The sequence below is a fragment of the Carassius carassius genome, chromosome 2 (genome assembly GCF_963082965.1).
Source record: "Carassius carassius chromosome 2, fCarCar2.1, whole genome shotgun sequence".
Taxonomy (NCBI): Eukaryota; Metazoa; Chordata; class Actinopteri; order Cypriniformes; family Cyprinidae; genus Carassius; species Carassius carassius.
Genome location: NC_081756.1, coordinates 24,773,758 through 24,790,600, shown reverse-complemented (window position 1 = coordinate 24,790,600; position 16,843 = coordinate 24,773,758). Strand labels below are relative to the sequence as shown.

Here is a 16,843-nt window from a genome sequence, read left to right as displayed (position 1 = left end):
ACCCCGATGACGAGGTTGCTCTCTATGCTGCAGGAAACACTCATCCAACTTGCTTTTAATAAGTGTTTCCTGCTTCTCATGTGGCCAACTGATATTAAGACGGGCCACTGCATGAGAGACAACCTCTACCAGCTCCTCATATGCGGGGACACGCGGTGGCGAGTCATCCCCAAAATCCCCGCCCTCGATGCTGAGCACGTCTACTTCCTCGGAAGCCGACAGCTCAAGCATCGGGCTCTCCACTCATGCGGAAGAAGCCGCGGGGCGGACTTCCGTGCGAGGCGAGAGAGCATCGGAACTGGCGGATGAATCGCGAGAGCGTGCCTCGGCAGTCTCGAGATCCCCCGCCAGATCCATCTGCGAGCCCCATGAAGATCCCCATCCCCAGTGAAAACGGCCAGGCGGGAGCGCAGCACACGGATTGGCAATCTCTCACAATCCTCGCAAGCAGCCCCCTCTAGAGCTGCCCGCGCATGCTGCACTCCCAAACAGTGCACACACATTCGGTGTGTGTCTCCACCCGTGATATAACGTGGGCAGGGATGCACACACCTCGTGAAACTGCTCGCCATAATAATGCTTGTGACTAAGGACAATACAACACCAAATAAGACACACAAGACAGAGAGCGCTTGCTGAAGAACAGAAAGCTATCTCTGTTGTGTGCCGGTGTCCTTTTTATAGCTTCCGCGTATGCCGTCACACATTACGTCATGACGCAACACCAATCAAGATTGGCTCAGTTTCATTCATACTTCAGAGGCGCTACGCTGAGGTGCTTCCCCCAAAGTGTCGTTCGACGCAGTTCGATGTTCCCTCGAAGGGGAACTGTGAATTTTATGAAATATTTTCTAAGGCCATGTCATGTGTGTTTTTAGAGAAGGCTAATCAGATTGATTTATGGCACTTGTTATCTCTATAAGATCTCACATGTAAACACTCCTGTGTTTTCTATATGTGTGTTGTCTTTGAAAACTTCATTGTTCTATTGTTCTCACCAAACGAGTCTTTCACACCTCCGCCAGGTATGACACATTATCCGCGTTAATCTTTTGTTTTAATTCCACCTTTAGCAGCCTTTTTTGTGGAATTTCAATGTTTACAAAGCAACAAAGCAGCGATCTCACTTCAGTCTCTGTATGCATTTAGCCCTTATTTATCAAAAGTCTTACTATAAAAATACAACAAAACATTTTCTTACGACCTTACGTGAATTATTGTGACAGAAATGCATTATGAAGAAGAAATGCACCTGCTATTAGTAGCATTAGAGCTAACGTTAGCATCAAGCTACATCAGACAATTTATTATATTATTAGTACACTTTTACTCAAAACTCACTTTGAAACCCGACCGAGTGTTTGTAATAATATCCTTTTGCGATCACGGGTGGAATTTGGTCGTTTACTATTGTAAAAATATGCTATTTGTAGCCTTTTTCATCGCTGCACAAGTAAGCATTTCCGATGTACATTTTTTATATTTTTTATAAAATGCCCCAGATCTCAAGAAAATCTCATACCAAGCTTTTCTATCATAATCGCGGGTTTATTATTCGGATATTTCGTGTGTACAGAGGTGTTTCAATGTTCTTGTGATCAGATATGAACCAGGAAGTGTTCTCGAACCATGTGACACGATCTGATGCTGTCTGGTTTTGGGACTGTCAGATTGTCAGAACGTCCAATCAGAGTCTGACTGGGTCACAGCTCGAGTACACGGAAGCAAACACACAGAGACAGCAGTTTGTAAACATTCCAACGTCTCTGGGTGGGCGGGGCTTAGCTGGAGGCAAAAAGAGGCGCGGACGTAATGTTGACAAGCGTAAGCTTGCACGTTTTAGGTGGGATTTATTAAACATGGATGCAGAAGAAGGAACGGAACTTTCCGAATATGTACAGTCCCTGAGTCTGCGGGACCGTGACAGCTTTTTTTTTTTTTTTATTAACTGTCGTGGATGGAAGCAGGCTACCTGACCCGTATGCCATACGGCCATATGAATTACTTTTGGGTGGTATGGGGAATTTTGTCAAGGCTTATTTTCTAATGTAACCTATCGCTGGGCTAACTATGAATGGTCTCTTAAAATAATACACATTGCTAATCAAAGGATGACACACACATCTATCGCTATATGCTTGTTTAACATTTAAACTAGCTAGTGCGCTGAAGGTTGGCGACTTTTCACCTATAAAACAGAAACTTGTTGATTTACTAGATAAAACCAACACACCAGTTCATATGCATAGATTATTTTACCTGATATGAAGTGTGCACTGCAAACACGAGCATTATTTATGATCATCTCTGTCCAGTCTGTACACTGTATTGCATTCAACCACAGTTGTCTTCTTGATTTCTATGAAGGAATGTCTGCCAGGATCCGGTAAAACTTTAGTTTTGAAACAAATGTGCTGTTCCTTCTATTCTGGCAGCCAAAAACCCAACAAGAGGACATTTTAAAGTCAAAACCTCAAACTTTTAGCTCACCTGCTATGAGTTCTGCCTTATGTTTTGCGTCCAGTGACGTAGGCGATTAAGGGGTCTATTTATCATTAGATCGCGTAAATCAGTGGAAAATGAATAGAAATGATGATTCTATCTGAAGAAATATGAAGTAAACATCAGTAAAAATATCCATATATCTCCGCTGATATGCATCTTTGGTCTATAGATCCTTATTGACGCTGTTCAGTGAGTCTATGTGAACACGAATAAACCGCTGCAGATTTCTATTCAAAATATGGCATAATACAGATTTATTATTTTGCACTCCTGACATAAATTACTAAATAACTGTCACTGCAACAATGTTTTAACAAAACATTGGTCAAATATCTAAGCTAGAGTCTTTAAACTTTCAATTGATGCACAGTTTGTCCAGATCAAGTAAGAGAGTGATGTTTAACGTGCTGTGAAAGTGAAACAATAATAAACTGGGGCCGTCGGCGATGCTTGCACGTAAAGGAGTTAAGTGGATAAATTATTTCATATTCAGCTTATAAGAGAAAAATTATAAATGAAAGGAGAGCTAATCTTTTGAATACTTTGTCAGAACTCCCGTCTAATTGTGTTAATTCTACAAACTAACTCTACAAAAAGTAAATTGCTTGCCCATCAGTTGCGCCAGTCTGCTGCTTCACATCTCATTAGGCAAGGCAAGTTTATTTATATAGCACATTTTGTACACAATGGTAATTCAAAGTGCATAAAATTCAAAACATAAAAGAAAGTAAAATAGTAATGAAGAAATAATAAAACAAAAATAAAAACAAGCAATTTTAAAACTTTGGAAATGATTTAAAAATGGACTTATTTAAAATGAATTTAAAACAGTAAAAAATAAAAAAAAATACATAAAAGTGAATACATAAAATATTTATGTTTGCACATTGCACAGTGCTCATTCAATAAATGCACAGCTAATCAGATGAGTTTTGAGTCTAGATTTAAATGTGACTAGTGTTTTAGCACATCTGATCTCTTCTGGAAGCTGATTCCAACTGCGGGCGGCATAGTAACTAAAGGCAGACTCCCCTTGTTTTGTGTGAACCCTTTGTATTTCTAACTGACTTGATCCTAATGATCTGAGTGCTCTTTTAGATTTATATTCAGTGTACATATCTGTAATATATTTCGGTCCTAGGTCATTGAGTGATTTATATAGGAGTAAAAGTACTTTAAATTAAATCCTAAATGAACTGAAAGCCAGTGTAAGGACCTGAGGACTGGTGTGATATGCTCAGATTTTCTGGTTCGAGTCAGAATCCTGGCAGCAGCGTTCTGGATGAGCTGCAGCTGTCTAATATGGAGCCAAAAGAGTCTCAATAAAGATAAATGCACACACTACATTCACATATGCACACATAGGATTCATACATGCACACACATAATTCATAAATACACACACAGGATACACAAATGCGCACAAAATTCACAAATGCACACACAAAATTTAAAAAGCACAGAAGATTCACAAATGCATACAAAATTCAGAAATGCACACAAAATTCTGAAATACACACACAATTCAGAAATGCAAACAACATTTACAAATGTGCTCAAGATTCACAAATGCACAGGACAAGATTCAGAAATGTATTTCTGATGCACACACACATATATCTTGATTTACAAACTGCTTGCGGTCTGTGAACTTCACTGCATTTGTGTGTGAGTTTTGAGACTCCCCTGACTTGGCTCGACACACAGATGTTTTTTAAACAGGGAATGATCTGCAACCAATTAGATATCTCCCTTCTTTTAGCCAATCACAAGAACGCACTCCACGTGGGGGATTAAATCAAGATATAGGAGTGCATTTGTAAATGTTGTTTGCATTTCTGAATTGTGTGTGCATTTCTGAATTGTGTATGCATTTGTGAATCTTCTGTGCTTTTTAAATTTTGTGTGTGCATTTGTAAATTTTGTGCGCTTTTGTGTATCCTGTGTTTGTATTTATGAATCATGTGTGTGCATGTATGAATCCTGTGTGTGCATATGTGAATGTAGTGTGTGCATTTATCTTTATTGAGACTCTTTTGGCTCCATAGTCTAATGGTCTTTTTGGGAAGGCCGGTGAGGAGCCCATTACAATAGTCCACCCTGCTGGTGATAAAGGCATGAACAAGTTTCTCCAAGTCTTGACTGGAAAAAAAACATCTAATTCTTGCAATGTTGTTTTAGACAGAGGTGGAAAGTAACGAATTACATTTACTCGCGTTACTGTAATTGAGTAGCTTTTTTGTGTACTTCTACTTTTTTAAGTATTTTTTTTAATCTGTAATTTTACTTTTACTTAAGTATATGTAGTTTGAAGTATTGTACTTCGCTACATTTTAAAACACATTAATTACTGAGTAAAAAAAAAATTGCTCCCTGGAAGCTATGTCAGTAAATAATGGGCAGGAGGGCAAACTGGCGCTAAAATCACAAGAAAGATGCAGACGGACAAAACAGGCGTTAGTGGTGCAGACACCGCTGAAAACGAAACCCCGTCATATTCTGAAGTTGAACTTGAAGGAAATGAAGTGAACCCCTGCCCATATTTATACTCTATTATGCTGTGTATGCTGTGCTTGCCTAGGGAGACCAAACTAGCAGTTTATAAAATCTCGACAAGACATCAACCCCACGTAATGTAAAAAAAAAACCAACGGTCAAATATGTACTATTGTGTATTATGTATTGTGTTAATCAGCTACAAGTCGGCTGACTCGATTTTCTTCTCATACATTCCCGCAGCGTCACAGTGCATTTCCCTAAAGAAGCCGAGCGACTTCAATGGGGCTTTCTTTGAACAGTTTTTTTCTGTGCTCCGAAGCTAGACGGTCATTGGATAAATGCTGCGATTATGTCCCGCCCACGGACGCTCAGCGTCTCTGGAGGTGAATGAAGACTGGGCTTCCGCGTGATGATTGGAGGATCTGTCGATCTCCTTTTGACTGACAGCGGTCTGCACCATAAGAAGTCGGTGAAGCTGTTTCACGCTCAGTCCCATGATCGCGGATTTCTCAAGTGTATTCGAAAGACAAACTGCGGCAATATTTCTTTATTTGTGAAATGCAGAACCACCACAAAATTGAATTGGTAACTAAGATTGAAAATGTGCGCGCGCACGCAGACACACACACACACACACACACACACACACACACACACTATAGCCATCTAGTGGTTAAAGTGATTTATTACAATTTTTAAACTGAATTTCCCCAAAAATGGGCAAAAATCTTACATTAAACCTTATAAAATTATCCATGGTATCCCCATGTATGAAAGTTAGAAATCTGGGTCTTTTATGAAGTGAATTTTACCTGAAATGCTTTTTTCTTTTTTTGTAAAAAAAAAAAAAAGCCTATTTAAATAAATATTTATTTATTTATAGAAATGTAAAAGATTTAAATCCTCCAAAAACTGTACAAAGTTTAGTAAAAACATAAATGAACAGAGTAAAATTATATTTGTAAAAAATTTAAATATTTTACTATTACAAAATGAAATGTTATTGTCTGGGGTCAAAAAGACCCCGAGTGTCACTACAAATGAAGACCATCAGAGGGTTATAATGTAGGCCGAAAATGAGCTTCCCCTCTTTGAAAGACCAGCAGCCGCCAATGATATATATATATATATATATATATATATATATATATATATATTTATATATTTATATTTATTAAATATATATTTATATATATATATATTTATATATATATATATATATATATATATATATATATATATATTTTTTTTTTTACAACAGGACAGTAAACTAAGAGACTTGCGTTTTAGACACCATATTGCCGGTTTTTGCTCTATTTCTACAACAAAAATGTATTCCAAACACAGCCACCAAAGCAAAATTTTGAATCTCTGAGCAACATGACAGTGTTTCGTTCCTGAATGAATCAAACGTTTAAATGATTTGGTTCAATCACAATCACTCACTTATTAACAGTGACTTGCTGACACATACTGGCCATTTTAATTTCACATTTAAAGTATCTTTAGATTTTTTTTTTTTTATAATTAAGTTTTTATAATTTCAAATGAGCATTCAACATTTTATGTCTGGCATATCAAAACATTATTCATGCATTTGTAACTGCAGGTTAAATGCATTCTTGTCCTGCACTAAACAGTGTGTAAATACATCTAAATGCCACGTCCGATGAAGCTTTTGCATTTCCTTTGTATTGAAAAGATGAGTTTGTTGATAATGATTTGCCTGGTAACAGCCCAAATGTTTTATTATTCTAAATAACTGATTCCTTTAATTAAAAACAACTAGTTTGAGATTAATAGACCTATCCCAGGGGTGTCAAACTCAGTTCCTGGAGGGCCATAGTCCTGCAGAGTTTAGTTCTAACCCTGCTCCAGCACACATATCATGTAGTTTTCAAATAAACCTAAATGATTAGATTAGCTGGATCAGGTGTGTTTAATTAGGGTTATATCTAAACTGTGCAGGACTGTGGCCCTCCAGGAACTGAGTTTGACACCCTTGGCCTGTCCCATTTTTGACTCCCTCCCACTGTTAAAATGTAACTAAGTAATTTTTACTCTGAGTAAATTTTAAATGAGCTACTTTTTACTTTTACTTGAGTTGATTTTTTAGACTGGTACTTTTACTTGTACTTAAGTAAAATTTCATTAATGTAATGGTACTTTTACTTGAGTAGAATATTTTTGTACTCTTTCCACCTCTGGTTTTAGATGATAGTATGCTGATTTAGTTACTGTTTTGACATGACTACTGAAACTGAGGTCTGTCTCCATTACTAAAATTTCTACTTCTGGTGGGTGTTCAGTTAATCCACTAACTGTTAATAATGAGTTCAGGAATTTTTATTCCCCGTTCTATACTTTGTAAAGCATAGCTGAAGTAGCCCAAATCGATAATTTTTTAAACTCCTTCAATATGCCTTGCATTGATCCTGATATCTCCTCAAATTTGATAGGCCCTCTTACACTGAATGAAATTAAGTCTTCTCTTAGTCTAATTCAGAATGGCAAATGCCCAGGGCTGGATGGCTTCCCTGCTGAATTTTTCAAGACTTTTTCTGACAAATTATCACCTCTTTTACTTAAGATGTTCAATGAGTCTTACAGCTCAGGTATTCCCCCTCATTCCTTACGGCAGGCTATCATTTCTCTTATTCTCAAAAAAGATAAGGATCATTCTCAGTGCAGTAACTATCGCCCCATCTCCTTACTTTGTTCAGATGTGAAATTATTAGCTAAAGTTCTAGCAAGACACCTAGAGGTGGTCCTTCCAACTTTAATTTCTACTGACCAAATAGGCTTCATTAAAAATAGACATTATTTTCATAATATTAGATGCCTTTTGAATATTCACTATTCTTCGTCTTTAAATTAAACACCAGAGTTAGTTATTTCCATGGATGCTGAGAAGGCATTTGATAGATTCGAGTGGCACTATTTGTTTTATACACTGAAGAAATTTGGCTTTCCTGATGAGTTTATATCTTGGATTAGGCTTTTATATACATCTCCCTTGGCCTGTGTTCAAATTAATATAATAATAATAACTATTCTGAGTATTTCTCCCTTGGTCGCGGGACTAGGCAAGGTTGCCCACTTTACCCCCTTTTGTTTGCAATAGCCATTGAGCCTTTGCCAGTTGCTCTCAGATCCAGTGCGATGACTGGCAATCAAAGAGGAGGGTTGGAGCATAAGCTATCTTTGTATGCATATGATCTTCTCTTATATGTCTCTGAGCCTGGCACTTTCATTCCCTTGGTGCTTGATTTGCTAATGGATTTTGACCTAAAATTTGACTAAAATTGCACTATATTTTCACTGTTTTTTTATATTATTTTATGTAAAATCATTTTCTAACTGTTTTAAATTCATTTTAAATAAATAAATTTTTTAACAATTTTAAAAGTTTCTAAATTGCTTGTTTTATTGTTATTATTTTTCTTCATTATTATTTTACTTTCTTTTATGTAAAGCACTTTGAATTACCATTGTGTACAAAATGTGCTATATAAATAAACTTGCCTTGCCTTGCCTAAAAGTGAATTAATGCCAATCAACACAGCTGCCCATTTATCTATTAGCATCCCTACTTTTTAGATCTTCCTTACAAAGTTAGATATTTGGGCATAAATGTGACAAAAAACTTTTCAGACTTATTTGATCACAATTTTGTCCCACTGCTTATCCTGAGATAGATGTTTAATCGCTGGTCTCTCCTTCCTATATCCCTGATCGGTAGGGTTAATTGTATTAAGATGAGCGTGTTCCCTACATTTTTATATTTATTTCAGTGTATTCCTATTTTTATTCCAAAGTCTTTTTTGTTACACTCAACAGCTCTATTTCTAGTTTTATTTGGAATAAAAAAAAACAAAGATTCGGAAAGGCATTCTGGAGAACACAAAACAATTAGGTGGTCTAGCTCTTCCTAATTTTCTTATCGGGTCTCGGGGCTAATCACCTGCCTTTTTGGTGTGTGTATGTATTTGTATGTGTTTGGATGGTTTGACAGCTCACCGCGTCTGCCTGTTTGAGTTTTCCCCGCCTCCCTTGTTTCCCCGTTGTTAACCTTAATTGTTCGCCACCTGTTCTCTATGTTCTTCTAATTTTTTCCCCTTTATTATTCCCTGTGTTTCTCTGTCTATTGTCAGACTGTTGTTACTCGTACCAATAGCTCCGATCTTCTAGCTGTTCTTTGTGCTCACCTTGTCGTGTCTTGTCCTCAGGCTCCAGTGTGTTTAGCTGATTTCTCTGCCCCTTGTTCTTACAAGCCCAGAGCTCCTAGAAGCCTCCAGCTGTCATCCCTCCGGTCTCGGCGGTCATACGAACTACTGTGGAACATTACTCATCTGCTTTGACTTATATTATTTTTTTCGTTTCATTTACAAATTCGAGATTTTGTACAAAAAAATCTGACCCTTGTCTGGTCCCAAGACATTGGTACTGAGATTAACGAGGAGACATGGAGGGCAGTCCTGAACAGGGTTTACTCCTCATCCCTCTGCGCATGTCACAGACGCATACAGTGCAAGGTGGTTCATAGAGCCCACTGGTCAAAGACCAGGTTAGCACACATTAAACTGTCTATTGACTCGGAGTGTGACTGGTGTCATTCTGGTTCAGGCACTTTAATTCACATGTTCTGGTCCTGCCCTGCCCGGTCTTCCTTTTGGAGACAAATTTTTGTCTCATTGTCAGCCATTACTTCGGCAGATATCCCACTCTGTCCAGTCACAGCTTTATTTGGGGTTCTCCTGCCAGGCCATTCTTTGCCTTCTCACTTTTCAGATTGTGAAGCCTTTCTGACTCTTTTAGCTAGGCGTTTAATTCTATTGAACTGGAAAAGCCCCCACCCTCCATCTTACACTTGCTGGATAAGAGATGTTCTTTATTTTATGAAACAGGAGAAAATTAGGTACTCTTTTCACCGACCTAGCACCATTTTCATCAAGCTTTGGCAACCCCTTTTTGAACATATCAAAACTCTCCAGCTTCACCCTGCTCTTTGTGTGTGATCCCCTTATCTCCCCCCACATCTATCACCAGTCTAGATGTTGATACTAATTTTGTATTGCCTGGCCAATACACTGCTATGTTTACTGTTATTTATGTGATCCGAGCGGCTGCAGCATTTTACTGGGATGAAGAAGAATCCATTTTAAGGACTCGAGGACACTGCTTAATATCAAGAATATGATATTAATTAACAGGCTGAACAAGAACAACTTTTTATCTTAACATCAGCTCACACACCCAATCGACAGTCCTTTGGGGGTCGCTGTAGCTCTCTTATTTAGTACACTACAAATATATGTGGGACTATTAGCAGAAATTATACCTTGTGTCATACTCGCGGGACAGTATGCTTGGAAATAATTTCATATCTTCCATTGCATTCATTATTTATAGTGCACCAGCCACCCAATAGCAATAAGATTTGTGCTTTTGATAGACCTACTTTTAATGTCTCTGCTTTCAAAATCAGTTTTATAACCAAACACAAATTATGTGTCCTACAACGTGTTTTTCAAGCAATAAAGAACAAACAAATACAACAACAAAACACTCTAGTCCGGTTCACAACAATAATCAAATCTTAATTGCGCTGGAGGCATACAGCGCACACATACCAGGATCAGCTAGCTGAGGAAATGCAACATAACAAACACTGGAGGAACAGCGATCAACTAAACCTGCAACATCGAGGTATCACATGTACAAAGCACAGCACAATGGCTGTCTACTCATCCAGACCATGTCCATGCACAAACAAACATGGAAGCACTAACAAACGGCGCACTTCCACACAAAAAGAGATCGAACTCCATCTCCAGGTCAGTTCCAGTCCAGGCAGTCTTTTCAGTGCCTGCATATAAACTCAAACAAATTACATGGCTACACCCTCTACTACTGGCCACCTCCCCAGCTACATTCTACCCCCCAGAAATTCATTGGCGACCCGCCAATGTATACACACAAAAAACTCAAAGAACAGCACATCAAATCTGTTTCCAGGGCTACAACACCTCTACTGGTGCAACTACCGGCCTGGCTAGTCTATATGGATTTGAATGCTGACCCGCTGTAGTTCTCATAGAATGCCTCAGCCCTAATAGACATGAGGATGAATCACTATCTGAATCAGTAGCAGACCCACTACTTGAGCCAACTGCTTCAGACACAGTAGAATCCAGCTCACTTAAAACAGGGTCAATCAATGTCTTATGCATTTCCCTCCGATGGACCTGCTTCACAGGTTGATGTTACCTTGATGTTCAATGATCCACTGTTCAGGCATCTCTGCAGTCTCTTCCAACTGACTGTTTAACAATAATTCAACAGGCAATTTGGGTTCACATCCAAACATTAAGAAATTTGGGGTCATTCCAGTAGAATAATGCACTGTGGTGTTATAAGCATAGACAAGCTGTGGTAGATGTTGAGGCCACCGCTTCTTTTTCTCTGGGGGCAAAGTCTGCAACAGGTCATGGAGAGTCTGATTAAAACGCTCGCACTGCCCATTACCCTGTGGATGGTATGGAGTTGTGTGACTCTTCTGTTCACAATAAACCTTACATAACTGACCAATTAGGTTACTTTCAAAATTTCGCCCTTGGTCTGAATGCAGATGACATGGGTCCCCAAACAAATTAAAACTAATGCTGAACCAAAGCCTCTGCCACAGTGCTTGCTCAATGATCCCGGGTCGGGATAGCTTGCGTGAAATTACAAGGTAAAATCAATGGCCAAAATTTTGTGATGCCAGGACGCTTGTAACGTTCCCATTAAAAGCCCTCACCTTCGGTTGGACTGCTTTAGCGAGAATATATCACTGACATTCCCGACACCAACGTTCCACATCTCTCATCATCCCTGGCCAATAACAGTGTCGCTTTATTAATTCTGCCGTTCGATCTTTACCTTGATGCCCATGACTGTCATGCAACTGCTAAACACCTCCCTTTGAAGTTTTTGATGTAACAGTAACTGATAGATCTCTTGATGACCATCAGGTGTATACGATAAACGATAAAGGAACCCATCCTTCTCACGCAATCGATCTCACTGCCTAGCCAGCTCCTCTACAGCGCGATCCCTACCAGTCAACTCTGACAAACATAAAACACTGCCTGCATTCCAAGCCTTTATAACAGGGCCAATAATTGGGCCTTTTAATAATAAACGTCCAGGCAATGCAGCATCTTTACTGGAACTCACCACTACCCGCTCTGGAGATCTTTCCCTCAGCTGCTGCTGTAAGACTTGGGAAATTTCTGTTCCTGGCAACACGTTATTCATGGCCTGCAAAGACAACACATCAACAAATATTCCCTAAATTTATCACATACAGCCCATTTCACGGCCAAACATTCTAAATTCATGGAGCTGTAATTTTCCATATCTCGCTCTGTCCTCTGCAGACCCCTACTGGCTTATGCAATGGGACGACGCTTACCACCCTGCTCTTGGGACAAAGTTTCCCCCAAATCCTGATGGCTTGCATCTATCTCCAACACAAAAGGCTTGTGAAAATCTGCATATGCAAGCACAGGTGCTGTAACCAACTTTGCCTTTTATGTTTGAAAACTATTCTCACACTCTGCATTTCACACAGATGCTAAAGGCAGCCGTGGGGTCTTACCCTTTCTTGCAGAATCACTCAGTTTCATTACCAATTCATGAAGAGGCTTAGCAAGCTTCGCAAATCCCTCAATAAACCGTTGATAATAACTGGCAAAACCTAAAAATGAACGAAGTTCTGCCAGATATACTGGGCGGTTCCATTCTTTTACTGCTGCCACTTTATCAGGGTCAGTGTCAACCCCCTGCTCAGATACCAGATGCCCCAAATACTTTACCTGCTTCTGAAAAAAACTGCATTTAATCTTAAAACCTTCCTTCTGCAATCGCTTAAAGACCTCCTCCAAGCTTTAAAGATGTTCCTGTACACAAGTGGAAAATACAATTATGTAACCTAGATACAAAAGTAAAACAGGAGAGAACCGCCTATCCCCAAACAACCAATCCATGGGTCTTTGGAATGTTCCTGGTGCATTACACAGGCCAAAGGGCATACAACTGAATTCAAACAGCCCAAATGGAGTACAAAAAACTGTCTTTGCCTTATCTACCTCAGCTACCTCAACCTGACTGTACCCACTTACTAAATCTAAGGTGGAAAGCCACCTTCCCCCAGTCAGAGTATCCAAAGACTCTATGATTCGTGGCAGCGGCTAAGCGTCCTTTCTGGTTTTTGCATTTAACTGATGATAATGACACTTTATGTACTCATACTGAGAAGGAGGAATTTGTCTATATGGTTGTCGAACTGGTTTATTATCCACTAGCGGAATCTCATGTCTAATCAAAGCTGTACACCCTATATCACCCTCTGTAGTAGAAAAAATGGCCTCATATTTATTAAGTAATTGCTTTGCCTGTTCCACTTCCTGTTCAGAAAGTCCTTCAAAAGAAGGAAAGTCAATGTTGCAACACGACAATGGTTCCACTACATGAACAGACACTTGGGCATTATAAACATTTTCAGGACAAATTTGTAACCTAGGTCCAGGGGCACTTACCACTTTTACTACATGGACTGTACCTATAATACGACAGGGTGCCACCCATACCTCTATACTCCCTACATTAACCCTCTGAGGTCTAAGGGTATTTTTGGGGCCTGGAGAAGTTTTGTCATGCCCTTTCATTTTTCTTTTTCTTTCTAAATTAAGTGAAAAATCATCTTGTTTACTCACTCACAGAAAACAATATATTGATTTCAATTTTCTAAGACACTTTTTGTTTGTAAAAGTTATATGCGAGTAGACGTCAACTGTCATGAATATCATTGGGATTTACACCTGAGAAGACAAAGGCCCGCATTATCAGCTGCATAATGAGCCTTTCAGTCAGCTGTGTGACTGAGAGGGAAGAGTTACAAGAAAGAATGTGAGGACAAAATAAATGTATATATTTTTATGCTTGTCAATTTGTACTGAATTGTTCATACTTTATTTATCACCTGCTGGAAATGACTTGAAAAACCATATATAGTTGCAATCGTATGTTTAATATCGTCTTGTTTCCAAAAGTGTCTGGGCCTTTTTTTTTAATCCTGTGTAAAAACTGTTTTCATACAGCGATAGCTGGATGCTTTTGCCCATGTTAAGAATTTCCTGGTATGACTTTCTGCGCGAGAGCGCCCTCCGGCTTTGAGTATGAATAAAAACACACACTGCAGGAGATTTTAGCGCTCTGTGATGACCATCACGCTGTATTCTCAGTAGCCCTCTGTATTCTGGGTCCTAATAAAATATCAGATCATGTGCAGACTATCTCGTCTCTTTGAGTTTAAATATATATTTATTCACACCAGCTCTTGAAAACCTCTATGCGAACACACTTGACCGAAAAAGTGCGGGGGAAGAATTTCCGTGATATTAAAAGTGGGGGGGACACGTCCCCCGGGTCCCCCGCATAATCTACGCCCCTGACCTCACACGAAACATGTGGGAAACATAGGAACATTGGAATACAGTTTTTTAGGTTACCGGAATGGATACAGCATCAGTCTGCAGCCTCGTCTGAATCTCATACACCTTGCATTCACACTGTTAATGGCTTTAATCTAACCAGGACATTTTACATCTTCTATCAATCACACATTTAACTACCCTAGCCAACCCTGAACTGGTTTGTCCACTTTGCAGCCCCCAACACCAAAACCTGGTAAAGTAAGTGTCATTGGGCTAAAATCAACACAGCTTTAGCCTACATCAAAACATGTTGGAAATGTTTGTGTACAGTGAAAATCTCATTACAATCTAGTGTTGTAATTTTGGTCAAGAAGTGTCTGCTAAATGCAATGTAATTACAAGACACTAAAACGCATGTGAAGAAACGTACCTACGGCACGTGACTCCTCACTCTCAATACACCGGGACGTGATGTGATGCGATTTTTTGAACGGATGCTTCACCTAAAATGCAAGTGATGCAAGCCAAATGCAGCGTTCTATTTAAAATGAATGTATGTATTTTTAAGTGCTGAGCATGTGGATATGTTGACGTTTCTCCATTGCAACTATAAGCTGTTGTAAAATCTGAAATCTCTCTCTCTCTCTCACACACACACACACACTCACTCTCTACCTCATCTAGGTACATTTTGATGCTTGTTTTGAGATTACAGCTGAAAAAGTCTTATTCTTATTTATAATTGTTTTATTTACATTTATTTTTTTATAAATTGTATACACTGTGTACCTGTTTGGCTTGATATTTTATATCCATTTATTTTTGTTCTCAGGTGGGTAATTTGCAATCCTTTTTTTTTGTAATGTTGTATTAAGAAGACAAAACTAAAAAACTAAACTTAATATTTAAGTTTGTATTCAAATTTTTACGTTATACATGTTTTACAGTAAGTTGACTTAACTGTATTGTTATATAATTGTTGGCACTGGCACTTATAAACACTAAATGGGTAAAAATTGCAATAAATAGGCTTAGTTTTGGAGCCAAATGTTGGGAGTTGGAATCAATACCTGTTTTTTTTAGAAATAAAAGCAAAATGCTTGATCATTTTACAGCCACATCATTTTCGTCATGCATTATTTATTTTGGTTGTTTAAAAACACACACAAAAAATCTACCCGATTAATCGATCGATTAAGTGCTAGATTAATCGATTAAAAAAATAATCGAAAGCTGCAGCCCTACTCCTAACCCTAAGGTTGTGGGTTCGAGATGTAGGCAGACAAGGCACCGAACCCCTTACTGCTCCCGGGTGCCGCAGCATAAAAGGCTGCCCACTGCTCTGGGTGTGTGTTCACGGTATGTGTGTGCACAATTTTCAATTTCACTTTCATTTGCTATCTGCTCACATAATCTGTTTAGGGGTGACAAAGCTCATTTTTAGGGTGGCCCACTTGTGAGACCCTTGTGGCCACACCCCTGAATAGCACTACAAACAGCAACAGTACCAGGAGGAAAAAAAAGACATCCATACACAGCCAGCACAATGATGACCTCTATACATATATGAGAGAAACCCATAAAAATCTAAGTAACTAAAATTGATAGAAAAATCTATTTAAAAAATCTAAATAAGCAATATGATAGGCCATTTATATTTTGAAAGATATTTTAAAATATCTTTTGTCATATGGAACTACTTTAAATAATAAATTGCATTATAAATATCAATAAATAATTAAATATCCATAATTTACAGTTTATGTTTGCACAAAAAAAGAGTGTTTACAAGATATAAAACAATAAACAGCATTTAACATAAAAGATTGTGATTACCTTTGTCTGTGGCTTCCTTCCTTATCTGACACTCTTTATCCCTGTCTTGTGGTATGACTTCACGTGTGAGGTTCACAAAGTCCTGTAGGGAGCAGCGCTGGGAACAGCCCGGTAAAGACACAGGGTACGGTTCAGACACATTAGTGTCATTGCGATAAAACATCTCCACTGTAAACATCCTGAAAGAGCAACGCAAAGGTATATTTTAGTTGACCAAAGCGTGTCTACTTGAAACATGGATTTAGCAAAAACACAGTTCTGACACACAGTTACCCGTTCTCTTCCTGGTGAAGTTCAATTAAATGACACGAGGCATAAGGTGGCTGCAGGCCATTAAAGACATTCAGAGCTTCCTGCAGGGCTACAACTGTTGTGTCATGCTATTGAAGAAAGGGTTACATGGGAGAACATTACATGAACTGCTTACTCTAAAGAGGACACATTTATTTTCTTTCTTTCTTTTTTTTTTTTTAGTAGGATATTAACTGTAAAAATTGAAGTTTGGGTGTTTTGGTCTGCTG

General features: G+C 38.6%; 1 protein-coding gene across 1 annotated transcript in view; it reads right to left on the bottom strand.

Annotated features, from left to right (window-relative positions):
- LOC132107117 (lysosomal acid phosphatase-like) overlaps positions 1–16,843 on the bottom strand; it is an 84,888-nt gene that overhangs the window by 9,147 nt on the left and 58,898 nt on the right. The window contains exons 9-10 of the mRNA XM_059513322.1: positions 16,596–16,702; positions 16,323–16,501 (exon numbers count right to left, since the gene is read on the bottom strand). Coding sequence (XP_059369305.1) covers positions 16,323–16,501; positions 16,596–16,702 — 286 coding nt within the window. The remainder of the gene's footprint in view (positions 1–16,322; positions 16,502–16,595; positions 16,703–16,843) is intronic.